General features: G+C 39.9%; 1 protein-coding gene across 1 annotated transcript in view; it reads right to left on the bottom strand.

Moving 5' to 3' along the window:
* The window catches only part of TES (testin LIM domain protein), a 28,458-nt gene extending 12,492 nt beyond the window's left edge, over window positions 1-15,966 (bottom strand). Inside the window, exons 1-2 of the mRNA XM_074168307.1 lie at window positions 15,785-15,966; window positions 4,629-4,714 (exon numbers count right to left, since the gene is read on the bottom strand). Coding sequence (XP_074024408.1) covers window positions 4,629-4,714; window positions 15,785-15,811 — 113 coding nt within the window. The 5' untranslated portion in view covers window positions 15,812-15,966. The remainder of the gene's footprint in view (window positions 1-4,628; window positions 4,715-15,784) is intronic.
* Window positions 15,967-27,192: the final 11,226 nt, after the last annotated feature.

Raw genomic sequence — 27,192 nt, 5'->3', positions numbered from 1 at the left:
TGGCTCTATTGAGAAGACAGTGAGATGTTTGTGTTCTCTCCATCTGCACTATCAAAAAGATTCTTCTCTTCACTTGAGGATGTTCAGATCCCTGCTGAAGGAGGTTATTAAGGACTCCTGCTTATGCGTTCACAGCTCTCAGGACTTCAGCAAAGGAGAGAAATGTTCCTCCAACCAAATCTCAGCAGTTTGGGAAGCTTTTACCATTGAAAACATGGAAGATATGAACGAAGCTTCAGTATTTGTGGAATTAAAAGTTGCATGTCACTGTAAAAGACCGATCTCGTAGATTGTGTCTTGCTTCCAGGTCTCAGGTGGGTAGAAAGAAGAAGGAAGATAAACAGATTCCATCCTCTCTCCCAAACTGGCGAATTCCTGTGTCCTGGATGTCTACTAACAGCAAGGATCAGAGACGTCCAGCTCCTCCTCCAAAACTAAATGTCAACCATCCTCCTGCTTTTCTATGTTTTGTTGTATGGAGAGGAAAAATAATTCAGATCATGGTCCTTCCTATACTGGCTTTACAGCAGCTCCTAGTGACTGGAGGTGTCAACTGCAAGCACAGAAAAGCTCTCAACAAATACCTGGCAAGTCCTGAGTCTTGTTTTCTCCATGCAGAAAGACTAACCTCTTCTTGCGATTCCTTCGGTTATGTTTTCTCACTACTAATGTGGCTAATTGCAGATGCTCTGAACTGTGCCTCAGTACTTGCCCATCAGCTGTATTATCAGAAAACATTAAAGCCAACTTAAAGCTCTCCCTGTCTCCCAGGGACTGTGTCTGTGCAGAGAAGCCAGATGCTGAAAATGGTTCTTCCCAAGCTTAAGATTCTTCTCTCCAGAAGCTTTTTAATATCTTGGCAAGCCACACCATAGGCAATTACCACTTTCCGGTATATACACAACCAAAATAAATCAGAACCTTCCCTCCTGCTTTTAGCAACTTCCAACTCCTGTCCCGCACTTCCCTCTAGTGGGAAACACATTCCCAAAGAGCAGACATTTATCCAGCTGACAGTCTCTTAGAGCCAGCCTGTCCTGCTAATTTTGCAAGGGCAGTTTTACAGTCTGAAAGAAGTCTAATACCCACACCGAGAAGACCCTGCCCACTGCTGCTGATACACTTGGATGGAAGCATGATTCTGAGGACAATTTTAAATGCAAAAGTTATTAACACAAAGATAAAGCAGGTAACTGTTCACTGTTCAGCTACTGTTACAGACCATGGCTCTCATTGTATTCATTTCATGTTCAGCTCACAACACCAAGGTTTTCAGAACTTTAAAATTTAGGAACAAAATTTTACTAAAGGCTTTGTTTACCACCATTTCTATACTAGCCTAAATTAACAGTTCTGCACCTATATAACCATCCCACACCCTGTGCCAAGAATTATAGCACAAAGAGCTTAAAGAGCACCTGCCACCTCAGAAGACATATTCTCCAAACAGTCCCAGTATAGAGAAGAACTGTGTAGCAACTCCATGCAAAACCCTACTGCTACATAGGTATACTTGGATTTTTTTCATGCACTTTCCAATCCGACTCCCCAAAGGCAGGATTGAAGGTTTTTTTGTAGAGAAATACAGAAAGAAATCACATCTTAGCTCTTCGAGTTACACTGGAGTTTTCATGTACCAGACTAAGAATAACATGATCTGTGGAAGCTCTTCAGCTCCACCCAGGAGAGGGCAGTGTCACCCTTACACAGGCCACAGCAAGAACTGCAGCCTGCAAACACAACTGCTGCCTCACTTACTGTACTGGTTCTGGCTCCTATGGAGGTAACATCCTTCATAACGCCTGTATGGTGCTGCACTTTGGATTTGTGACTAAAACGACATTGGTAACACTTGCTATTGCTGAAGACTTCTGGCACAGTGTCAAGGTTTCCTCTTTTTTGGACTCTGTCCCCTCAGCAAGTAAGCTGGGGGTGGGGCAAGAAGGTGGGAGGGGGCAATTCAAATGGGCCAGAGGGATACTCCATACTGCATAATGTCAGGTTCAGCAAAACGGCAGGGGTAAAGGATGAAGGCAGCAGAGTTTCTGACTTCCAAAGCAGACACTTCTTGGACACTGGCTGGGCACAGGTCTGCTGGTAGAAGGTGGTGAGTGACAGCCTTTGCATCACTTGCTCCACCCCCCACCTCACCTTCCTACATCTATAAAACTGACTTTATTTCAACCCATGAGTTTTCTCACTTTTGTTCTTCCTTTTCTTTCCCCTACCCTGTGGTGACGGGACAGAGGGTGAGCAGCTGTGTTCATGCTTGTTTGCTGGCTGTGGTCAACCCACCACAGTTATTCTTCCCCCCAACGTGTAACAGTTTTTCTTAAAACAATCCCTACTTCAACACCTATCACTTACAGATGAGTAATAGTGAGATCAGTGATTAAACTTGAACTGATTTCAGTCATTCATGTCATAAAAACATTGTCCACTTGTGCTACAGTTTGCTTCTACTTAAAATAGTTTCAGGTTTTAAGGCTAACATGACTAAGTGAACAAGTATTGGGATCCATCCCTTTCTACCAGAAAAGTGGTGGACTCCCAAAATCTTATGCAAAGAATATGAATATATTTTTTCCTTTGAAAACTGTTTGCACAAAACTGATTTCAGACTTCAGATTTACACTCTTACTTTCCCCCACAGCAGCTCTGCTGGAGAAACAGCTATTTTCTAACCCATTCTTGAATTACCTCAAAGGCTACCTTTCCAGCTGTTTCAGAGGTACATGCAACATTTGTCTGACACCTAGATGATGCTTCTTAGATTACTTCCAGCCACCTTGTTTACCTGTTCTATCCCATATAGATTAGATTTCCAAATTGTATCTTAATTTTAACTAAACAGCTACTGGTTTTATGTCTCTTACTTACTCTTTAATCTACTGCTGCCTACAAGCTCTTGCTTTCCAGGAGAGACAGTGCTCTGACAAGCTATGCATTCAGGACCTGGCATAACAAGCCCTAACCACAGGAGGATAGCGAAATGTGTATAAAGAAAGAGACACACAAAAGTCTCCCAATACACACACAGAAGACAACACATTCTAACTTGGTAATCATGCTATTATGTGACTAAATCACTTTAGGCATTTTATTTCTTTTTATCCCAAATTTTTCCCCTGTTAAAAGATAAGCTAGGAATTACAAGGTCAAAGAATAGGAACTAAGAAAAAGAGGACAAAAAGGAAGAGTTGAGAAAAAAAAAGTTAACTGGACTAATTTGTTTTTCTCACCCACTTATGATTTCCCCATCTATCTTTCTGAAGTAGGAAGTGACATACTTTCTCATCTAATCATGAATGAACAACACTATCTACTCCTGCAAATTTTTTATTCTGTTTTAATGAATTACCTGTTCATTAACTGTACTTCATTTTATTTTAGTACCTCCACGGGAGTCCCATCAGTGTCTGAGTGAGTCTTTTCATAAATTAATAATTTCTTTTCTGTTTAGATGCTCATGTTTATTCATTAGTGTATTAACACTTCTTGCTCCATGTCATTTGCAAGTTGTTTCTACAGCTACATATTACAGATACATAATCAAGAAGCTATGTCCCCATCAACTTACCCAAGATTTTGCTGTGTGTTGTTTGTCTGGTTATTTTCTAAACTGAGAATCAGCTGCAGTCAAACACTTGGGTAAAGACATGAAATCTCCTAGGCCTTATCTGCACCTGACACCACTATGGCTGGGATATAAAGACTACCTTAAAAAACCCCACAAAATAAAACCCTACTGCAGATACAGTTATGATTGTAGCTAAATAGCATTGGTGAAATGTAATTGTTTTCATTGCTAGTGTGTGCTAGTGCTACTAATGTTTATTTATTTTTCATGTCCCTTCCAGGCTGTTCCCTTTGAGAGATGTGGGGTTTTTTTATTTATTTAAATTAGAATCACTAAGCTACATCTTGAAGTACAGACAATATAATCAGTGAACTGAGCTAGATAGCTAGATACATTTATATACACATCTTGTTTCAGTAAAACAGGGAAGGTCCTCATGGAATACAAAGTTTCTGCAGAAGTCATGGCATAGACCACAGCATACACTATTTACTGCTACAATCACCAGCTCTTACTGGTTTAGGAACAGCATGTCATCCAAGGCCAAATGCTATCAAACTTATTTGAATTATGACACCTCTTCCCCCCCCTTTAAGTCATTTGTAGATGTATAGAAAGTTTCAATATCTTTCCAAGACAGATAAGATAATTTTACCTAAAATCTCAGATCAAAGCTTACGTATTTGGTCAGAAGCCAAGAAAGAATTTTATTACTGAGATAAAGCACACTTCTCTACAGTAAGGGAGAAGACAGGGAAGATGTTTTTACAAACCTACTTCAACTGTTTATTAAGCTAAGGCAAATGCTTCAATAGAAGTACTACCATTGACTTCAGTGGAGATGAAATGGATGTTTGTGATTACATACTTAAATACTCTGTTGTAACACAGCTGAGAAGCCTGGCCCTGAACCTAGACACAGCTTCTTTAAAGCATCTAAACAGTTTAATTGAAAGAGAGAACAAAAGCAGTTACTTACACATTTGCATACATGTGCTAAGATCTGCAGTGCTGAGTCACAGCTTAATAGACATCTGGTGTCACTTACCTCCAGAAATGAAGCTCAAATCCTTCACACTTATCCTTGCATTTTAAGCAGGGGGCACCAAATCCTTGCTCATGGCCCAAGCCCATCTGTGTAGAGAGCAATATGACTACAGTCAGCTTCAAGAAAATACACTGCATGAATGATCTTACTGCTGCCTTTACAATCTGCAATCCACAACTAAAGCAAAAGGTTAAGCTTTCAACTAAGCTGACATCAGGACAGTATTTTGGGGTCCACTCACCCTTCTATTGTACCTACATCAGTGGCTGTGTTTGCACAAACCTGTTCATAGGGTTCAGCTAGCAGGCTGAAAGTTAGCCTTAGCCTAAACCAAGTACGTTTCTGGTGATTTGTCTCCCCAGCTCAGCTCACCCTGGAAGCTTCACAGAAGCAAAGAAGCAGATTCTTTGCTGCCCTTCCTTAGGTCTGTGACTGTGAAACCACAGCGAGTGAGGCCATAAGACATCAAGTTAAAGGACATTTAATCCAGCTGTCAGGACAAAGTGATTTGCAGTATATGACTTGGCAAAATACAGGAGATCAAGAAATAAATAGATCCCACATTTATATGCCCTAACCTGGGCATCTAATAGGAATAAAGAAAACATTTAAAGTGATTTGTCTCCTATTTCCGAGTATATTTGATATGCCTGATAGTGATGGAGAGCAGAACATGCCCTTTTACAATTACATTTCAGCCAGACTAATACCAGCTTGCTTTCTGAGGAGGAGAAACAGCACAGTTAGCGAAAGCAATGACCATAAATGATATGCAAAGGGTTCCACTGTGAAAAGATTAAAAGGGCAGATGACCAATTCATAATGCAAGGGAAATATGTGTGAATATGAGAAATAGTGCAGAGTAAAGGCCAGGTATTCACACAATATATCAACCCATCAGCAAGTTTAACTGAGGAACAGCCACTGGAAGTTCGAGGTGAAAATCAGACACCAAGCACCATAACTTATGCACCCGTATAACACAGTAAATTTAAAATGCCTCACTCCAGCTCTTCAAACCTCTGGGGAATGTCGCTCTTAAATCAGATGGATGAAGGACTGTGGAACTGTGGTCATGGTTGGGTGTGCAGCCTCACACCCAGCAGGCAGAGGGGCACCAATCCCCACACTCCCACCCACCGCCCCAGCAGCATGAGGAGCACTCCCAGCTATCTGTGGGTAGATGCAGTGGGAGGGACAGTCATTGCAATGGAGATGGCTTACCTCCAGCTTGGCTTTTACCAGCAATGGTCAGCGAGCTACAGCTGACAAGCTCTGGTACTAATCTTAGTTCTGGCAAGTTATACAATGCCAGGGTTAATGAGATGCAGTGATATGGTTTTATTATTAACAAGTTTACAATTTACTCTGAGAAGTCATACCACTATTGTTGTACGTACAAGGATATAAACAGCTCAGCTTTCAATTTGTTTCTGCCCAAAATGAAGGAAGAAATTATTCACAAACCACTTGCTCAACACAAAGCATATAATAAGATCCAGGGAAGACCATGTTTTCTGTTATTTTATAATCACTGCCCCTGAGGATATTACAAAACCTTCCTACAGATTATAGGCTATTTAGGGAGAAGAGATACTTTGGCAGCTGTTAAGCTACTGCTTGCAACTGCAGGGATGGATAGAGGGACATGAACTTATTTCTTCCTTTCTTGTCTGGAAGAAGAAATACAAGCCTGCTGTGATCTTGGTGACATCTTTATCAGCCCAAGGGCTCAAGAAGTTCACGTTCTAGAGGCACTAATCTGAAGCCAGACCAGTAGAACACCTAAAATAAACATAACTTTAAAGATTAAGTTATCTTTCATCAACTAAATTTTTTACTATGTTGAATATATAAAGCTCACAGGTTTTATAAACTTTTTTAAAAGCTTGTCTCCACTGAAGATTGGTGTTTATAAGGGTCTTCTCATCTGGAATCCAGAGCCCCACTGTACGTCATACACACACTGGGTACCTCAGAAAACAACTAAGTGCTCTTGTCAAGTCATTGGCCAGATGTTCTCAAAAGAGGAAGCTAAAGTAGCACAAAACAATCACCTTTTTTTTTTTCAGGACAGGTTTTTTTTTTTTTGTTTGGGGTTGGTTGTTCAGGTTTTTTGGTTGTTTTTTAAAATCATCCTCTCTAAAAAGCTCCTAAACTTAAGATCCATTGCCATCAATAAAAAAAAAAAATCCAACATTAACCCATTTTCTCTAGCTGCTACTTCAGCTACAAACTGTCACTACTTTTTTATGCTTGGACTCTGCTCTCCTTTAAAAAGAGGGGAAGAAGGAGAAAGAGGAATAACGATAATTTCATTAGTGTTTTAATTATAAGGCTTAGAAACCTAGGATCACTTGTGTATAGAGCACTATTGTACAGTACACACAGGAATAGCCTTAACATTTCAAGAATTCCCAAAACAGAATCTGAAATGCAAGTAAGAAAGTGAAAATGGGTTTTGCAATTTTTTTAATATATTCTTTCCAAGCCTCCTAACATTTAAGGGTTTTCTGAGCTAAAAATACCTCTTTAAAAGGAAATTAGGAGAGGAAATATGTGCTTTCTAAATGTTCCACCCAAAACATGCTCCCTCTCCAGATTAGACAGACAACAACCAGTCAGCCAACTTGCATCTTCACAACCAGCAGTCTCAGTGCAGATTTCTTCAGAAACACAGGATTCCACATTCTTCTCCCAGTAGTAAAAAGCACACCATTAAGTAAAAGTTTCCTTACGCAACTTGAGACAAATAAGATTAATTAGCAAACAAGATAGACTTGTATTGAAATGCACTTCTGTTTCCTGCAAAAAAGAAAAAAGGAGACGACCTTTCTAGATGCAATGTCTGGTCACCTTATGGGAAAGGTTTATCTTGAAACTAAGGAGCACAAGATTCTCAAGAACTGAATTAGTCGTGATTCCAGATGCATGCACAGCCTCTGCCTTTGTTCCAACAGAAACTATGTGGCCACTTGCCAAAAATAAAGATATAAAATAACATTAGCACACCGTGCTTTTGAGTTTGACTATCTACAAGTCAGTGCATATCAAATATGCCTTCACAGTGCTGTACCAGGACCTGCTTCAGTGGTAAGGAAGCATCAGCCTCAGAAGTGACTTCCTTCTTCAGCAGCCGATTCTGCTGTAATTTGGGAAATTCAGAGATCCTAATGCTGCAGTGTGTTTCTTCATTGCTGCTGCCTACCTTCACTCCCCATGCTTTCCAAAGGACAAGGCTTGCTCCGTGCTGGGGCAGCTGGAGATACAGAGAGGGCTGGGCATGCACTGCAGCAGGAACGCATGCCCAAGAACAGGAGGGAATCCATTTTCCCCATAAATGGAGTTATGGGAGAAACGGCATAGATAGGTCAGCTGAAATACTGCCAGAAGAAGGTTCCTGCCTGTCTACTACCATTACGTTTAATTTTACAGCAAAAGCTATCCAAAACCATCTGGTATTACTAACATACCCAATATAGATTTAAGCAGTCTGAGTACAGAAGATGATATAAATATGATTGAGATCATCCTTTGCATGCTGCTTTCAAGATTAAATAGTCCTCAAGGGCAAAGAATTTTAAACGGTTACAGCTAAGTGAGAATTAGTGAAAGACTTCTCCATTTCAGTTCAGAACGGAATCCAGTGTCAAGAGTTGGCTATCTTTACATTAAGGAGCCATGGGCAGAAGCTTACTGTCATCTTAAAAACCCAAATGGTCCAGTCCAAGTGTCTAATAGTTTGTTCAGATGTGCAAAAGAAACAAAGCAGTCACTATGAAATAGTATAAAACTGGATTACCAGAACTGTTTATTGCTAAGTTTATTGAACATGCCCGAGAATGAGAGTCCAAAAAAATCCCCTTTCTCCCTATCAATTTAAATCCTCTTGCAAACATTGAAGTCCTGCTTCATTGCAATTTTAGAACACTAATTTCAGAATTTGTATTCCTGTAAACACAGCAGACTTCACAGAGCATCAGACAACAAAACATCTCCCACATGGGATGCTATGAAAAAAAATAAATCACGGATGCAAATAGACTGTGTATGTAGAGGTAGATAGCCAGTTTAATCTGCAGGCTGATACAAATGCAATTATATTGTCAGCTATGGTTTCTCTTACGTGGTAAGAGAAAGTCTGTTTAACAAGTTTGTTCCTACGTGGAATAGACTGTGCCATAGTTCACAGCGCTAGTAAAAACAATAACATTGTGATAAATAGAGTAGCAGCTTTTTAATAGTTAAGAGTGTAATGTCACAGAACTCAAGACTATTGTTAACAGTTACAGGAAAAACAAAGATAAGCCCTAAGAAGTCTTAAATGAATTAAAACATAAGACAGAGCAGTAATTTTTCAAGTTGCCTATACTTGCTTTTAATAAGCACACATTATTTCAAGTTGAAAGGGCTCTCTGGAGGTCACCCAACTGCCCACAAAGAGGAACAAAATCAGATTTGTCCAGGGCCTTGTCGGGATGCAGATTCAACAACCCATTACAGTATTGGACCACACAGAGGAAAGAAAACCTATATGTTTAATCAGAATTTCTCATACAGCAGCTTCTGTCTACTGTCTCCCATATCATAACTGAAAAGTGAATAGAATTCAATTCTGTCTTTTCTATTCCCTCTCACTAAGCTGCGGGGTGCAAACGATAAAAAGAGTAGCCAGACTAAGTTCCGCTGGAAATCTTTAATTATTTTAATAGTTGCCATTTAACAGTCATCACATCCAGCACAAATATACCCCCCACATAAAGCCAACTGCTCTGACCTTCCTGCCCCTTTACAAAGCAACCCCAGTGGGAAGCAGAAAGTAAAAGATTAATCCATAATAAAATGTAGAAGCTCTACTTGGCATTTCTAGGTCTCCCTCCCACAAGATTTCTTCTACTTCCTCAGTCCCACCAGAAGCGAACCACCTCAGTTCCACCACTCAGGGCTAACTTGGGTCCTTCCTCCCCCCGAGGTGACTCCTGTTCCACCAGACAGGCGAGCTGTATTAATTTTTTCACCTTGCCACAGGCAGTAAGACACAATACCAGTACTTAGCCTTGGTAGATCAGAAGTCCTTCCACTGTGTGAGACCCCTCTGGAATTTGAAAGGTTGTGACTGTACAGTGAGAAAATTATTAGTGGGCTGCAATAATTAACAATTATTAACAGTGAACCCCAGAACAGACTTAAATCCTCTTCACTGTCCTTTTTGCAGATCTGTCTCCTGTGCCTTTGAGTGCTCTGTGGTCAGGAGTGCAGTGTGGTCAACGCTAAAACTATTCTTGGATTTAGCATAAAATGGGAGGGATCTTCCGGTTTTAAGATTACCCAACTCTTGATCCATTTGGATGTTTCAGGGTCCACAGCAAGTCATATTGTTTTCCATTTCCAATGCAGGCTTGGGAAAAATACCTGTATAGCACAACAGAACAAATTTCTAGCATATCCTAATGTACTTCAGGATTTTCCACAGAACTCAAGGTAAAATCTAGTATGCAAAAAAAAAAATCCACTGCCCTCAAAACTCTGAGAACAGGATACATGAGAAGTCTCAGGTGCTGTGCATGCTTTATTGACAAGATGTTATCTTGGACCACTACTTTTTGTACCAGCAGAAGTCTTCTCTACTAGGGAAACAGAACAAACCGGAAATTATAATAGGTTACAGCATTTAAACCTTTAAGACAGAAGAGCCATATTGTTTCTTATGATTCCAGAATAAAAAATCCAAACACAAAAGATGTGATTATATCTGGATAATGCTCTTCTAAGACTTCTACAGACACTGTATGAGAAGAGAGGAAGAAGTTTCATCCGTAGCGAAGACCAGTATCCCACGGATCATTCTATATTTGTTATTATTTAACATCTCTATTAAGATTGATGGGAAGTCTGTCCTAGTTCATTTTTTGGCTTTTTTCCCCTCCTCAAATATGCATTTAGATTTAGGGAAAAGTTGACTGGGATTAAGATGTAGAAGCCTGGGTAAGGAAGTCTACTTGCACAGAAAGAAGGATGCCAGAAAGTAGTTGCATCCAAGAAAAATATTTGAAAGATGATCAGGGCAGGACGGGCAGAAGAATAAATCAAGGAGTTGTAGCAGCCTATGATAGTAAACGAGTACTAAGAATTTCTTTTATTGTGATGTCTTCAACTAAATATCAAACAGCTCAGAACACAAATATTTAAGACTGCTACACAGTCTACTGTCAAAAGACTAACAGCTATTAAAGATCTCAGCTAGATAAAAAGCAAGTGGTGTTTATTCACAAAGTCCAGTATTACACTAAGTAAGTTTGAATGCAGTTGACACGCACTATAACACTGTCTAAACCTCCAATACAGCACTATCCATCACCCAATGCTGCAGAGGCATTTTCACAATACTTGTGTATTTTGTTTTGACATCAGTGCTCTTGCCCATCTGCATCTTCTATTATTAGGTTTTCAGAAGCAGACATGGAAATCTACATATTTACTTACTAGGATCTTTAGTCATGAAGGAAAAGGGCTTTTTTTTCAGCCAGTGCTTTTAGAAGCTGCAGCTGAACAGCCTCAGACTGAAAACAATGTAGAGAGAGAGGGTTAGGGAGACTTTAAAAACCAAAAAGACCAGAAACACACATACAGCAGTACCAGAGTACAGTTACGTTTGATGTAATCCAGAATGGTCATGACAGAAGCCCAGAAGCCTCCTTGCTCCCTTGATGGGGTATATGTATATATTATACATACACACACCAAACACACATATCTATTTAAAATAGACTGTAAAAACCTAATTTTTAACTACAGTATAATATAGATATATACACCCACCCCATTACACCTGTAAACTCTGTATTTGCTAGGAAGACTCCATTAATTTGCAAGAAGTGTTCCATATACTTCAAGGTAGAAGAAATGTGATTGTAAGCAACTTTTACCAATAAAATTTCATTCACAATTTCTCGTCACGCCTATTATTAATTTTACTTAGAGGAAAAGAAAAACATTTCTTTTTTTCCAGGAACACTTGCAAAAACATATCTTTGTGCCTTTAATGACGGAAAACTAACTTTATCTTAAAAGTATTCTATCTCACTGTTTAATTCTTGGCTTGGAATTATGACATATCCAAGAAAGTTTCACCTGATCTTAGAAGTCATGCAGCCATGCATCCAAGAAGTCTCTTGGCTTGCTATTCAGGCATTTCTTTATATTTTATGGTCAAACACCTGGGGAGTACATTCACCAGAAAAAAAGGTCAAGAAAGTTTAACTTAGCCTCACTGTCTTTGCCAAGCTGATATGCAGGAATAAGGGACAAGTAACTAGGGGTGTGCCTTCAGGCAGGTGTTCCAGAAAACAACTCACATCAGTGTTTTGAGAGGAAAAACCCAACCACAACACATGCAGGAAGCAGTTACTCAGTTTCCTTGTTACTAAACCTGAAGTAGTTCCTCTCACACCTCTACACTTGTTTCATACTTCTCCGTGCAGGCAAAGTTCACCCATGAATAAATTTGCACTTCCTTGATCTTACTATACATAAAGGAACAGCAAAAGAGCTCTACTATCGTGGGTTTCCATGGCAGTAACACCAAAACAAACAGTGACCTCAACAGGAAGCAGAGGCCCACAGATATTACTAAATCATGCTTTGCAAAACATGAAAAAGTTTACTTTGCTCCTATACATACCTTATTCACCATTCATTTATCAAAGAGCATTACAGTTGTTGACTTAACGATGTCTAAAGCACTCCGGTTTTCCACCGTAACAGAACAAACCAAATCTCACGCCCATAGAAAAACCACACAGACGTTCCACATCGAAGGGAAGAGGGGCAACTTCTCCAAACTCCTCTGCCCCTTCTCCATCACAATCAAAGTTCCTTTTATAAAGCAAGTATTATACTGTGAAAGCTTATACAGAACAGACTCACTGTCAGATTCTTATTTTCTCTAGTGAAGCACAAGACCGTGCTGCCAGCAGGACTGTGACCTACTGATTCATTTTACCAAGTTCACAGAGGTGACAGACAGGGCAGGAATCCAGACCAGTAGAACTTTGTTCTAACAGTCTTCAATAAAAAGCATTCAATCTTCATTTTCCCTATACCCTCTAAGCACGATTTGAAAACACAGTGTGTACTGTATTTGGGAGAATTAGTAGTCTGTTTGTTGCACAAGTACTTTTCAAGATGGAGCTACTGTTTTTTAGGCTTCAGCTCTGTTGTGCAGTCTCCTTTTATATACAGAGCTATCTTTATGGTCCTCTAATGCAACAATAAGTCTAATTCCTCCTAAAAAGAAGGACAAAACTACAGTCAGCCTTCAAGTCCCCTTGAAGTTTAAAGGCAGATTATAAGAGAGTAAGGAATCAGACTTCATATTTCCATAGTAGCTAAAAAGGCTGCCTTGCAACTCCATTTTCCCACACTATTCACTGCTAGATATGTGTCCAAGTTATTTCATCTCCACGAAGCACCTGATTACAGAAGTGTTACACGCTATTCCACATATATGTACATGTCCTGTATATATTCTCAGTGCTGATAATTCATTCTGAAATTTGTCTTTCATGCAGACTGTGGTTGTCCAGAAGCCAGGATCCCGATTACTTCTGCCCAGTGTTCTTGGAACTTCCTATCCAATAGGCAGGTCAGCCACTCACTATTCCCTAACATTTACCAGGTGGTAAATAGGTACAAGTCACTACAAGATAAAAAGTCAACATAAGATAGCAAGCAGATTTTGTCAAAGGACTCAAGTTATTTCAGCCCAAGGTGCAGGATATAAAGATAGGGGTGAGAACCGTGACATGTGATTAAGTTACCCATTAGTGCTGATGGACCAAAAATCTGACAGGGACATCTCTACCATCTACCACAAGTTTCTCTTAAAGGCCAAGTAGTTCACTGTTTTTGATAAGCTTGACTGGAAACTTCCCAGAATATTCTTCCATTTTTCATGAGAGAGGGAAGTTGACAAAAAGAGAGAAGTAAAAGGTAAGGAAATAAACAGGTTGAGAATAGGCATTAAAGAGTGGATACTGAAGACATGCAGCTATTGCAGAGTTGACATGAACTGTTACTCATTTATTCCAGTGTACAAGATCTGAGGAAGTCTCAATTAAAGTAAATATTGGCAGTCAAAAAAAGGAGGAAAGGATTTAGTAGCAAACACACCAATACATAGCAAAGCTTCCCAGTTCTCCCTGCATTAACTTCTCACAGAACCTTGTCTGTTCTCTTGGGAAATGAGCTTCACACAAGTTGGAGAAAGATGATGATGAGTAGATGTGAACAAAGGAGGGGAGACAGAGGAAGAATGGAAGTAGTTTGTTGAACATATGTATAATAGAAACAGAGAAAACGTGAAGTTCTTCACATCATACACATCTCTTAGCAATATTGATACTAAAGCTGAACAGAATAGAAAATACAGATCACTTTCTACAAACAGAGCTTTGCTGGTTTCTTTTGTGGCGCTAGCTTCCATGTCTGTCTGAGCAGGTTCTAAAAAGTCTTCAGGAATCTTCAAAATCAATGAAGGGGAAGAGTTAAAAATGACCAAATAAAAGTATGACAAAAATAGTCAGATAAACTTACAACACACACAACTACCCAATAACTACAGTGCAATTTAAAGCAGCTGTTCAGCCACTATAAGTTCACTCAAACAAACAGTCCGCTATCAGCAGAATTTTATCAGTATTTCACAACACATTTATTTCCTCTTTAGATGGAGAAATTCTGAATAGGAATGTTCTGCCTTCCACAACTATGCATCTCTCCCCTCTCTGGAGTTTAAGTTTTAAAGTGTGCTTAGGAAAATATAAGCAAATCCACTCAAGAAGCTTGTTTTCATTACATACAAGCAGTCACGCAAAGGGGACAACCCTGTGCACACAGTACTTAGCTACACCCATCTACACACAGCTATATACACATCTATATAAGTTGACCAGGGTATGAGATATGTAGTTTCTCTGAACCAGGACACTCATCCAGGTGACTTTATCACATGTTGTGACATCACTCTGAGAAAGCTGTGACTCAAGGCTAGCCTTCTTCAACAGGATTCAGCCCTAACTTAACAGGAAGCCTTCCAGACTGCACAACTACTCCCATATTTGAGCTGGTTTCTAGACTGCAAGTTGGAAAAGCAAACAGGTATACAAAAGTGCATATGTATACTTTAAAACAAGTTAATACCCTTAAATATAACAATTCAGGAATACAAACCATGCATGCCCATATAACATGAATTTCAAAAGACTAGTTTTGATACATCAATGAGGGTTATGTACAGATTTAACCCATGCCCATATACAGTGCTCCTCCTGCCTTTATCATATAGTCCCATAACAGATACTGTAAATAAGTTCTTAATAAAAGAAGCGATCACTTAAGTGCTGCATTTAATTTGCAAAAGCACTAGAAGCACAGATTCAGAGGTGCATCCCACATGAAATGAGTTCTACAGATGAAGTTTTAAACGGCAAGTTTTGGAAAGAGACCTAATATAACTAGATCAATTACCACCTTCCGTTACTTACCCTTCACCCCTTGCCAGTTTGACTCTAAACTAGCTAGTCGATATGCTTAAAAAAAACCCCACAAAACAACCCCTAAAACAAAAAAACAAAAAAACAAACAATAAACCTAAGTTGCTGTCTCAGGAAGGTAATCCGTACAAACCCTGACAACACACTCGCAACAGGTCACTGACATCAAAGGTCAGAAATTAATCTTTAGCATATCCGTGAACCGCCTTCTGGCTGCGTACAGCTATTAGATTTCAGGGTTTTGGGGGGAGGGCACGTTTTTACCTTAAAGACGGCAACGCCTGCACGATAGGGCAAAGGGCACCACTTGGCTACCTGGGGAACAAACTGCGGCGTCTTAATTAGAGGAGCAGCTTTTTGTTCCGCTTGAGGCCGAGGCACCAGGAGGTCATTTCAGAGGCAGCACACCCTCCCCCCCCAACATTGGGATGCGGCGACGGAGCCCGGAGCGGCAGCAGCCGGGCGGCGAGAGGGGCCAACCTCAGCGGAGGCCCCACCACGGGCGGCAGCGGCCAGAAGGGTTCGCGGCCGTTCGTCCGTCCTCGGCGGGAGGGGGCCGCCCGCCGAGTTACCTGCCGCGCTGGCCGGCGGCCCACACCTTACCTTTTTGACTTTAGTCTCCAGGTCCATGCTGCCACCTGGCCGGGCTCCGGAGCGGAGCGGGACTGGGCGAGGTGTGAGGCAGCTCCCGTCCGCCGATGCCGCGCTGGGGCGAGGTGGTGTCCCCGCCGCCGCCGCCGCCCCTCACACCCGCCGCCGCCGCGCTCAAACTTCCGCTGCCCTGCGGCAGTGGCTGCAGCCGAACAAAGGCAGGGCGGCAGCCAATCCCCGCCCGGCCGCCCGCCGGCCACCAGCCAATCCCCGACCGCCGCCGCGCCGCCTGCCCCGCCCGTCCCGGCCCGTCCCGTCCCGTCCCGTCCCGTCCCGTCGTGGTGCCGCCGGCGGCGAAGCAGCGGGGACCGGCCGGGTTCCTGCCGGCGGGCAGGGCTTTGGGGTCATTCCTGGCGGCGTGGTAAAACCGGTGAAAGTTTCACCCCGCTGGGGCTGAGCTCCCGTTGAGGCGAGGGAAGAGGGCTGGTTGTGCCCGCTGGCACGGGGGGTGGTGGGGAGCAGGGCTGCTGTGTGCGGGGCAGCCCAGGCGGACGCGGCGGCAGGGGCGGGTGGTGGGACAGGCCCCACTGGCGACCCTCTGCCCGGCCCCGTCCCTCAGGGTGGCGTAGAACTGCTCTTCCATCCATGTCGCGTGGTCTAGTTCTGCTCCCTCTACCACAGCTCCCTCGGGAGGACATCACTAGTTCTGGACAGGTGGGTTTGCTTCCACCTGAATCTTCTCAAAGAGGTTTGGATGCTCCAGAACCTGATCTCATCGTGGGTGACCGCACATTCTACAGTAGAGATTTTTATCTATTCATTGAACTGAACAAAATTACGTTCTCCTGTTGGAACTGGTTGAGTGTTGTGCAAAAAATTTGGACATTGATCTCAGCCTTCAAACTCACATGGATGTGATCAGTCCTGGGATGTCAGTGATAATATAAACTTTTTTATATATAGTGTGTATGGAATATAAAATTAAACAGAATAATTAAGCATTTGCAGGATTGAATACTTCCATAAATATTTTCTTTCATGTTTTCTTTTGATCTTTAGAAAAAGTAACAGACATTCATACAAAATTTATAGCTACCCTAGGCAGTGGTGATGAATAATTTGATAGATTATTTTGTCATTCATCTGCAGAATCTAATCTGTTCTCTCCACACATACCAACTTTTCTCAAGTAAGTCTTAGGTCATTTTGTTTCTTCCCCGGAGGCCAAATATACTTCTCTTTCAGTGTTTAATTCTTTTATCTGCCATCACTTGTTGAAAGATGCTTGCAACAAAGTGAAAATGAGACTAGGTCTGTTCGTTGCCTGTTAACAGGTAAAAGCAAAACTCTATTTGACTTTTCTGCTGGGGTCAGCAGCATGGTGTATGGCACGGGCCAGCAAAAGAAATGTAAATCAAAATTTCAAAACCCAGCAAAATTCATGCAACAGCCCTTATTACTTATCTCTCTGCAGCAGACATCAACCAAGAAGTTCAATACAAAACTAAGAGAGGATGGTCTCAAGCTGTAACGTTAGAAAAAATGAGAGAACATAGAGAGAACATCAGGTCTGCGCTTAGTGTGTGTCTGTTCCGGAGAGGTGAATAGTAAGGGGTGTTGCATGAATTTTGTTTAGTTTTGAAATTTTGGTTTTCATTTCTTTTTCTTGTTCTGTTTTCTTTGGTTTAGTGGTTCCTTCCCGCTGGTTTTGGGGGTGAAAGACAAGGGGGAAGTTAGAGGGCCTGAAATGTTGGGATGCCTGGGACCAATATAGTTTCAATGCCATCCATGTTCTTAACTTCCTCAGGCTAAGATCAAAGGACTAAGCAGGAGATTTTTCCTGTTCAGTGAATGCGCTGTCAAGTGATATAATGTAATAGTGAAAAATGCCAGGGATTACAAAGACTTGCTAGGTACCTTTGACTGTGCTAAGCAGAGAAATGAAAGTATAGTCCTCATTATATGCTTTTCATATGGGAATGGATGTAGAAGAGTCTTCATTTTAGGAAGCTAAAAAAAGTAAACCAAAATGTATGATTTAAGTGTATTTTGCGTATTCTTATCTCCCTGAGAATAACAGCATAATAATAGTTTTGATTATGACATTTTTCTTCATTTTTCCCCCCTACTAAGATATGACACTGCTGGGTTAATAATTTCTTTTTATTATATTTTTCTTTAACTTCTTGAGTTGGAGGTGCTCTGGTTGTGATTTGTGCATCTTTCAATTGTGTAATTTAGTGCCATTAGTTTAGTAAACTAATAACCTTCCTAGCTACGAATTTGTATCTGAAGCCTGAAAATTCATTTATGTAATGGAAAATGCAGACGGTAATATAAGATTTCTGTTTTGCAAACCAAAAGGTTGCTGTTGGAACACACTTCATCTGAGCCCTGGATCAATAAAGAATGCATTTTAAGATTCTGACTCTTTCCTGTGTTTTCTATGACTTTGATTAGTCTGGCAGAAATAGCTTCCTATTCTGTGAATGTGATCCTGTATAGCTCTTTCCCTGAAGGATTCTGAAGTTGCCAGGCACACAGCATTGAAGTCTGCCAGGGCACAGATCTGGACTTTCTCATAACTGTCTAGGAAAGACCAAATGCCTGTTTTAAATATTACGATTTTTTGAAGAAAGAGCAAGGCGCTTCCCAGCATTAACTTTGCCACAATAACCTTCATGGAGACAACAGGCAGAAGATGGGAAGAAGCTAATGCTTCTACCATTCACGCTTCTGGGAGCATAGACAACAGAGAGTGGACGATTTGTCAGATTGTCTTCCTGGTTTTACAATTTTCTTTGCGCTCAGACACCGTGACGATGAATGCATTTGGAGTAACTATATATCTCCAAGCATTAGGTATGTAGATTATATAGATGATTTATAAGTCCGTTCTCGAATGAGAGATAGTATCATAATGACTTAGCAATGCTGAAAATTTGTTTCTAGTAAAGCTGTTATTTAATAAACGGATCATTTGTTTAAACTTTGAAGCAAATACTTCAAACTAGCTTCCAGCTAAATTCTTCCAGTTGCGCTGTTTACTCAGTGCTTCTTATGTTATAATTAATGACACTGTGTGCTTTTAAGATTTTTCCTGTAAGTATAATCTTAAGTGTAATATAAATATAGGGGTCTGTCTTGCCTCAAAGTGGCTTAATACACTACTTCAGTTTTCAAAAGCATTTCAGTTTGAGAAAGGAATAACATTTACCTTGTATCCATTTGAATAAAACAAGGGAATGTTGCATGGAATGTCTTGGGTAGGTCCAATAAAAAACCCAGAAGGGTACTTGGGTGCCTAAATCAGAAGTTGCAAAAGTTTACTGCATTACTGATTGTCTGCCTCTCAGCTAAGTGTATACTTAGTTCTCCATTGTACGTTAATTGTTTTACTTTTTGCTTACGTAGATTTGAGATTATCTGAGTATTAGTATTGATAAAATAAGCGGACACCTGTCTCATGTTTGGTCCATTCAACGTCTAGAGACTAAACTTCATTGCATTGAGCTCTTCAGAGAGGCTTAATGTGTTAGGAAGTTTCAGACATTGTGTGAAATAGAGACAGATGTAAAATCCTCACAAAATTCAGAAATGGCTATTGCTTTTTTAAAATAATATACAGAGAAGGGCATTCACCCTACTTTTTCTCTAATGCCCTAGTAGATAGCAAACTTGCGCCCAGGTTGGAATACGGAATATGAAGTTGTAAGCTTTTCTTAGCCTGATGGGGATTCAAGCGACAGTTTCCATCTGTTAGGGCTGCAGCCTAGCTACCAGACTTTGGCCACGTAGTTAGATGAGATGTTTTAACTATGCTTTTGAAGTAGTGCCACTGTACAGAACAGAAAAAGAGGCCCGTTGAAATAGTGAGCAAGTAGTATGTCTACCTAAGTTAGTGGTTATGCAGTCCCAAGACCTTTTTTAACCAGATACCGGGTAAACCTACCACAGTTCTACAAGTGAAGTTGACTTGTTATCCAAAGAACCCTTAACACAGGATATAGTCATACTCTTTCTTGTTCTCCCTCTCTGTCCCTGTGGGTCTTCAGTTCTTGAAACAGCAGCAAAGCAAAATGGTGGGAAAAAGTGCCATAGCTTCATTGTTATGGCACTTGCTGGGAAAACCAAAGCTTCCTTGGATCAGAAGAGGAACTCAAACCTGTATTTTCTACCTTGCGGACAGTATTAGAGGCAGAAAGAGAAGGGGAGAGGGGAAGACAATAAAAAAAACCCTGATCAGAAAGGAAAGAATGGGCTGTGCTTTCTCCTTGGAAAGGAGATAGGGATAGGAGGAGATTGGGATAGGAGGAGGCTCTGTTTCCCAACAGGTCGAGATGTTTTCTATCAAGTGTGGGTGATTCAGAGAAGTTGGGAGGCAGCTGCTTGCTGACTGTGGTTCCTTTCTCACTCAGTGCGCTTTATGGCTTGGAATCTGTTCTGGGTTATGGAACTGCTCCTTGAACTCTTTGTGCTTTAGATGCCCTAGCATAGAAACCAAGCATTTTAATGTGTGACTTTTAGGCTTTTAAGTCCTTTGCTGAATATAACGCAGAAATTATGTAGTGGAGAATGGAGCTGATTCTTTATTCTATCTCTGCTCTGTAGTCCCAGTCAAAAAATCAGTAGCTACAAACATGCCAACCTGAAGAAGGTTCCTGCATTAGTAAATCTCTAATTGAAGTAAATTTACTTAGACCAAAAAAACGCCAACACTTACTCAAAATGTACCATAAATTAAATTATAAATAAATTATAAACATGGTAACAGAAAAATACTAAGGCCAGAGATACGCTTCTTGTTCTTTGGAAAGTTTATTATACAGTAAGTTTCCATAAATATTTATTCATGGATGAATAAAGAGCTCCTGGCAAAACTCAAAAAGGGTGTGTACAGAAGGTGGAAGCAGGGACAAATAACCTGGGAGGAATATGGAGGCACTGTCTGAGCATGCAAAGACATGTTTATGAAAGCCGAGGTACACCTGGATTTGAACCTGAGAAATGATGTCAAAAGCAACAAGAAAGGGTTCTTAAGGACACAAGTAGCAAAAAGAAGAACAGGGGAAATGTGTACCTGCTGCTGAATGGGGTAGGGGTCCTGGTGACACAGGACGTGCGAAAAGCTGAGGTACTGAAAGCCATCTTCACCTCACTCTATGCGAATAAGACTGGCCTTCAGGGAGTGTGGCATTAGGACGAGGGGTAATGGTTGTAAACTGAAAGAGGGTAGATTTAGATTAGATATTAGGAAGAAATTCTTTACTCTGAGGGTGTGGAACAGGTTGCCCAGAGAAGTTGTGGATGCCCCATCCCTGGAAATGTTCAAGACCAGGCTGGATGGGGCTTTGAGCAACCTGGCCTATGGGAGGTATTGCTTCCCGTGGCAGGGGGGTTGGCACTAGATGGTTTTTAAGGTCCCTTCCAACCTAAACCATTCTATGATTCTAAATCCCAGAAACCAGGAGGAAAGACTGAAACAAGGAAGATGTACCTTTGGTGGAAGAGGATCAGGTCAGGTCATACACAAGCAAACTGGACACATGTAAGTCTATGGGCCCTGATGGGAGGTACCCATGTCTGCCTGGCGAAGGCCTAGGGAGCATCTCATCAATATTTGTAAATATATGAAAAGAGGGTGCAAAGAGCCAGGTTCTTTTCAGTGGTGGCCAATGACAGGACCAGAGAGATCAAAAAAATTGATGTTTATCTATTAGCTGCATTGACTTCATCTAAGTCAATGAGTTTAACCCTTTTTTGTTGTTAAAACTTATGTCAGTGGTCTCTGAATGCCCAGCAGCAAAATTTTGAAACTAGAATTATTTGGAAATTTTATGCCAAACATTTTATTTTATTGTGAGAACTGGCTAGTTCTTAAAAATCAAAACTTTCTGCAGGAATTCAAACACTTGAAGTGGAATTTATGATCACAGTGAGAGAACACAGGAAAAAGATTTCCATCTCACCTGGAATTAAGGTATTTACATGAGTTACACAAGACCAATATCTGATCCTGCTCTGCCTGGCTCAGGCTAGAAAAATGTAACCATGGTGAATGCTTTCACTACAGGAGTAGTTCATTCAGTAAAGGGCAAATGATGTTTCTGGCAGGTTTCTCACTTAGAACATTCTTGGTTTCATTCCAGTGCAATGCAAGACAATTTTTGATCTCTCAAAAAACCGTGGGATGGGAAATAATTTCCTATACAGCTCTGCTAACAAAGTAATATTATGAGCACTTGTTTGGCTTCTTTCCCATGCAAGAGAGCTCCATCCAGCAAATGTTCCCTGGTTCTCAGCTTTTCCATTAGTAATAATTTACATAAAGATTGTATATAATATCTGAAAAGGGATAACATAAGTACCAGCTGGATAGAAACATAGCGACTCTTTTGCTATAATGTAAATTTAATAACTTCAGCCTAGGCTTGCATAGATGATGTCTAACACTATTGAAAGAAAGGAGTTACAGTATATGAGATCATGCTTTTATGGCTACAAATGCCAAGGAACATTAATAGGTAATTGAATTCTTTATGTGTCCGTTCGTAATTACAGACATTATTATAGTTGCCACCCACATCTGAGAAGAGCAAGCCCGTTAAGTCTTAGGAAGCAGGCACTGATCATCAGCTTTGCTGCATACTAGACTCCTTTTATAGCCATTAAAAAACGTGGCTTGGCTCTGCAAACAGAAATTTTTCTCTCAAGTGGATTGAGGTTGTCATTAGGGTCATACATCTCCAAGCTGCCACTTCAATAGATCAGACACTCTTGCTTTTTCTGCTACTGATCAAACCCACTCTTAGCCCAACCAAAGAGGTATCCATTTGAGATCTTACCAGTAACTTACAGCTTGTCAAAGGACTACTTGCAGTGGGAATGATTTATAGTTTCTGGTGTTATGTTTGATATACAGTAAGAATAATTAAAATTAGGACAATTATCTAGACTACAGTAAGTAAGCTCCCTGCTTGGACTTGCTACTTCTCTTTTTTTTTCAGTCCTGGAAGATTTTCTACGGAACTCTAATCCTTCTTCAGAATTAAGTGGTGTCATATAATATAATATGACTTTGCAATGAGTCTAGCACTTGCCGCCTCTATTTAAATACAAGTTTAGGCCCTAGTCCAGCAGATGGGAATACTATTTGAGATTCATAAATCATCCATGGAGAGAATTTCCCTACATTTGTGCCTTTGTTTAAATTGAAAACGTGTCATTTATGTCTGTGGCAGCTGTGGAGTCTGTCACATGCAATTCACTTTGGCCGTTGTATCCTCATGTTTGATTTGGAGGCCTTTGGTGTAGAGATTTTCTAGCTCTGAAGCAGATGAAAAGCATGGATCAAGAGTACAGATCTGCCACAGTGGTATTCACTACAAAAAAGGTGACATTGTCTCAAGAACAGATCAAGAATCAGAGCAAACTGCATTTTCAGCAAATGAAAAGAATTTTCAAAAGCTTTTAAGAAACTTGATTTCTTTTCCCGTGACTACAAAGGGCCTACAAAGGCATGAGTTCAGCCACAGGTTGATGCTTACATACACTTACTGCATTTGGTCTTTGTTAGGCCTTGTTCTAGAAGTAGTTTGCCTGTGTGTTTAGCTTTACACAGCCACACAGTGCCAGTGACTTTAAGCAGATTATTGGCTTGCATACTAACTAACTAACTAACTAACAAGTGTGTTCTGGGGAGAAATAAAAAGATTTCCACCTAGCTTATGAAGACAATTCACTAAAGATACCTGTGTAGCTGAGGAGCAATTAGAGAAGACAACTGATCGTATCTAACATTTCTGACTATAGCAGCAGTTCTTCTTCTTCCTCCTTCTCTCCCTGCTGCCTTTTGGGCAGACTCATGACCTTCCTTGTGCCACCTCTGGTGCTTCTCCGATTCCTTGAGTAGCCAGTTCAACTCAGTAGAACAGAAGAAATATATTTATGTTTAGATTAGTTAGTTTCCCGTTCAGCTTAGTGAGCTGAATTGGTTGTGGAGGAAATCAAACACCAGAGGGCACAAGCAGAGGGGCAGGATGGCATAGCCGGGAGCAGAGAATTTCTCATGGAACTCCACGAGTGGGGCAAATAAAGAGAGAAGTCATTGTGGAAGTGGAAGTGGTAAGACTATTAAATACAACTGTGAGACAGCTTTACTACAAAATGGTGTCCAGAGGGGATTAGGGATTGGGCCTTGAAGATGGGACAGGCAGAGGCAAGCATGGGTGGCTGGTTGTTCAGGAGACATTCTAGAATTCACGTCTTCTGTACTGTGCGTACCACAGAGCAAGAAACAAATCCGTGAGTCCCAAAGTTTGGGTCAGTGTGTTTGAACACCTTGAAGTACAGTACCGACTAGATTCTGGCTTGTTCAATGGGCAGTAGTAGAAGATTGCAATATGTAAGCTCAGGACTGAAAAAGAAATAATTCATGGTCAAGCATCTAGTTCTAATGAACAATGGGTGTGTTGCTGTCTCAAAGCTGTTGGAATGAATATGGTGCATAAATGCTGAAGAAAACAGAAGCTGTTGAAATTACATGGCATTTTGTGTTTTCCCTTCTTCATTGCCCATATGGTGTATTTCTTCTTTTCTGTATGTATTAGGCATGAAATATTACAGCAGAATTTCTGACAGCTGTTTTATATATGCATCAGTTGTACTCCTTTACTGGTAAGGACTAATGGATTCACAAGATACTAATAAAAAGAAACAGTATGAAAAATATGGTTCATCAGATTAGAGCTTTTAATATATTTTCCTTGTTTTTTTCTATGTATGCATTCTCTTACTCCTTGCTGCTCTGTCATTTGGTTTCCATCTTCTACCCACTCCCTTATATGGAGTGATCGAAGTCTTTGTTTACTTTTTTCATCCATGTTTTGCCTTCCTTTCTCAAAAAAGTATTTTAATATAGCTTGATAGCATCTTGTATTTATCTGTTACTAAGGGAATATACACAAAAAGGTACACAAGAAAAGAAAGTCAGCAGTCAGTGTGCCCAAGTACATGTCTACCTCTCAATGCTTTTTTCTTTCATTTCTTTCTTTGCTCATTTTTCCATGAAATATAGTTGGATAGCCAAGGCTATCCGACACTTCCCGGTACAGGGTCTATTTTCAGTTTGTTGTAACTTTGTCAAACATCAATGATTTGAGATGAAAGCTTCCCTGCCTTACATCCTACCCAGCATCTTTCTTTTTTAAAAATTTGTTTATTATTGTTTCTTTTTTCTTTTATTTGCTTGTAGAGGTAGAACAATAGAGGAGAGAAAGAATTGATTTATTGTTAATGCCAGATAATTAAGGTGTTTCCTGGAACTTGAATTCTGGAGAATATTTTGCCTTCTTTTGTCAGAATTAAACACTCTTGTGCCTGTTTCACTGGAAATTTTACTGACAGCTAGAGGCTCATTTTGGAGGCATTTTGAATAGGTGTCGATAGATACATCCAGAAACAAGCTAAGTGGATGTACTGATCTCTTTCTGAATAGTCTTATGGTTAGGGCCTTCCACTGTACAAATATGGGAGATCTTTGTGTAATACTTTGTCTTTTTATACTGAATCTCCCAGACAAATCCTGTGACCTATACAGTAAGGGAAAATTCTGTCTCACCAAGTATGTAATTAAAATATTTTGTACTGAACAGAACAGCTTTGACAAGAAGTGTTCTTTTTCTGATATATCCCTGTTTGTGCAGAATCCCTGCTGTGAAGGAGCAAGCCCTGCTCCTGAATAATTATCCGTTCTATTTCTTGTGGGATGGTTGTGAGTGTAGTCACATTTAGAATATATAAACTAGATGATTTCTATAACCTCAGGAAACTTTATTATGCACTAGCAGATAAGATTTGGCAAGAAAATACATCCTTCTTGCCATTTGTTAATGTACCCTGTGAATGTTGTTTGTTTTTTTTTTTAACTAAAACCTATTTGTCAAGTTCAGCCCAGCTTCACAAATACAATCAGATTAAGTAAAACTGCCTTTTTGTTAAGTCAGTTGTTCCCTCCAAAAGTGCATCCAACTGTAAGTCTAATATTTCTGATCTGTGCAATGAATACTTGAATTTTTGCTGAAAGTAAGTCTGGATTCTCTCTTTTTATGTTTTGTAAAGAATAGGTGAATTTGATTCTAAGTTTGCCATATTATAAACTTCTGAAATTTTTTTTTCACAAAAACTTGTCACAATTTGGTAGCTCAATTTGAAACCTGTCAATACAATATAGCTCAACAATCATTCACCTTAGGCTTAGTAACCTGAAATGATTACATGACTCTGAATAATGTATTGGAGATAAAAATTTCAGAAAAAAAGCCAGCTAACATTCTTCAAATCTTATTGATTTCTCTTTTGAAAAATCTGATGTTTTGATATCTCAGTATTCATGTATAAAATATGAATAATAATTCTTCCTTAAACCCATATGACATTTGAAAAAAAAAATTCAAGAATCTAAGAGCTTCATATGCAGCAAGGGAGTAACTTTATAAATACCTAAAATAGATATGTTGCTCTTGGAGCAGTCAAATAGAGACTCAGTTTCAACATTTTACAATTTCCTGATGTTATTTAAGTCAAATAACATATCTCTATTTATTTCTTCCGGACTAGCTTATCTTTTCTGTTGAGAGGCTGCCTTGTTTAAACCAGATAATTCCCTTAAGATTTTGATCCACTCAGACTATTAAGAGAAGTTTTTCTGTCATCGGTGTGCTTTGAATCAGATGGCCAGTTACATCAAGTAACGACAAATTACAGACTTTTTTTATCAAGTGCTGCTATGCTTTTAAAGGTCTGCTTAGCACTGCAAATAAAGATTCTACTCCTTCTGGCAGAAAAATGCTGCTTTTGCAGTTGAATTCGATTTGCAATTCAAATCATGTCTTCAAAACAGGATTATCAAACATCAGGTCTATGCAGGATTCCTAAAACATCTTAATGCAAGTTGGCAGTCACTTATCACGCATTATTAAACAGTTTTCAAAAATCACAATGTTGTCACTGTAATTAGAAGCCTCTTTATATTGTACTACATAAGTGGCTTATTAATCTGAAAAGAAAGTTATTAATAGAAGAGCCTTAATTGCTATAATTACATTAAAAGTAGTCTTGTTGTGAAGTCTGAGAATGCTCTAGTTGCTTTACAGACTTTCACATCTTTGGATGATCACTGTAAAATGCCAGTGATTTTGAATTAGCTTTCAGAGATAATTATGATTTAAATTGTAAATTTTAGTATAGTATAGCATGAGTATACTTTCTGCTTTGAAATTCTAATATAAGTAAGGATGAAATTCTACTATGGCTGCCATTACAATTTTGGTATCAATTTTTTTTGTGGGAAAAATAATTAATGATTTTCTTTTTCTTTTGAAGGGGAGCTGAATCCGGTGAGAAGCAGATCATCAAACTAC

This window comes from Numenius arquata, chromosome 2, assembly GCF_964106895.1.
Source record: "Numenius arquata chromosome 2, bNumArq3.hap1.1, whole genome shotgun sequence".
NCBI lineage: Eukaryota > Metazoa > Chordata > Aves > Charadriiformes > Scolopacidae > Numenius > Numenius arquata.
This window is presented reverse-complemented; position numbering and strand designations above follow the sequence as displayed.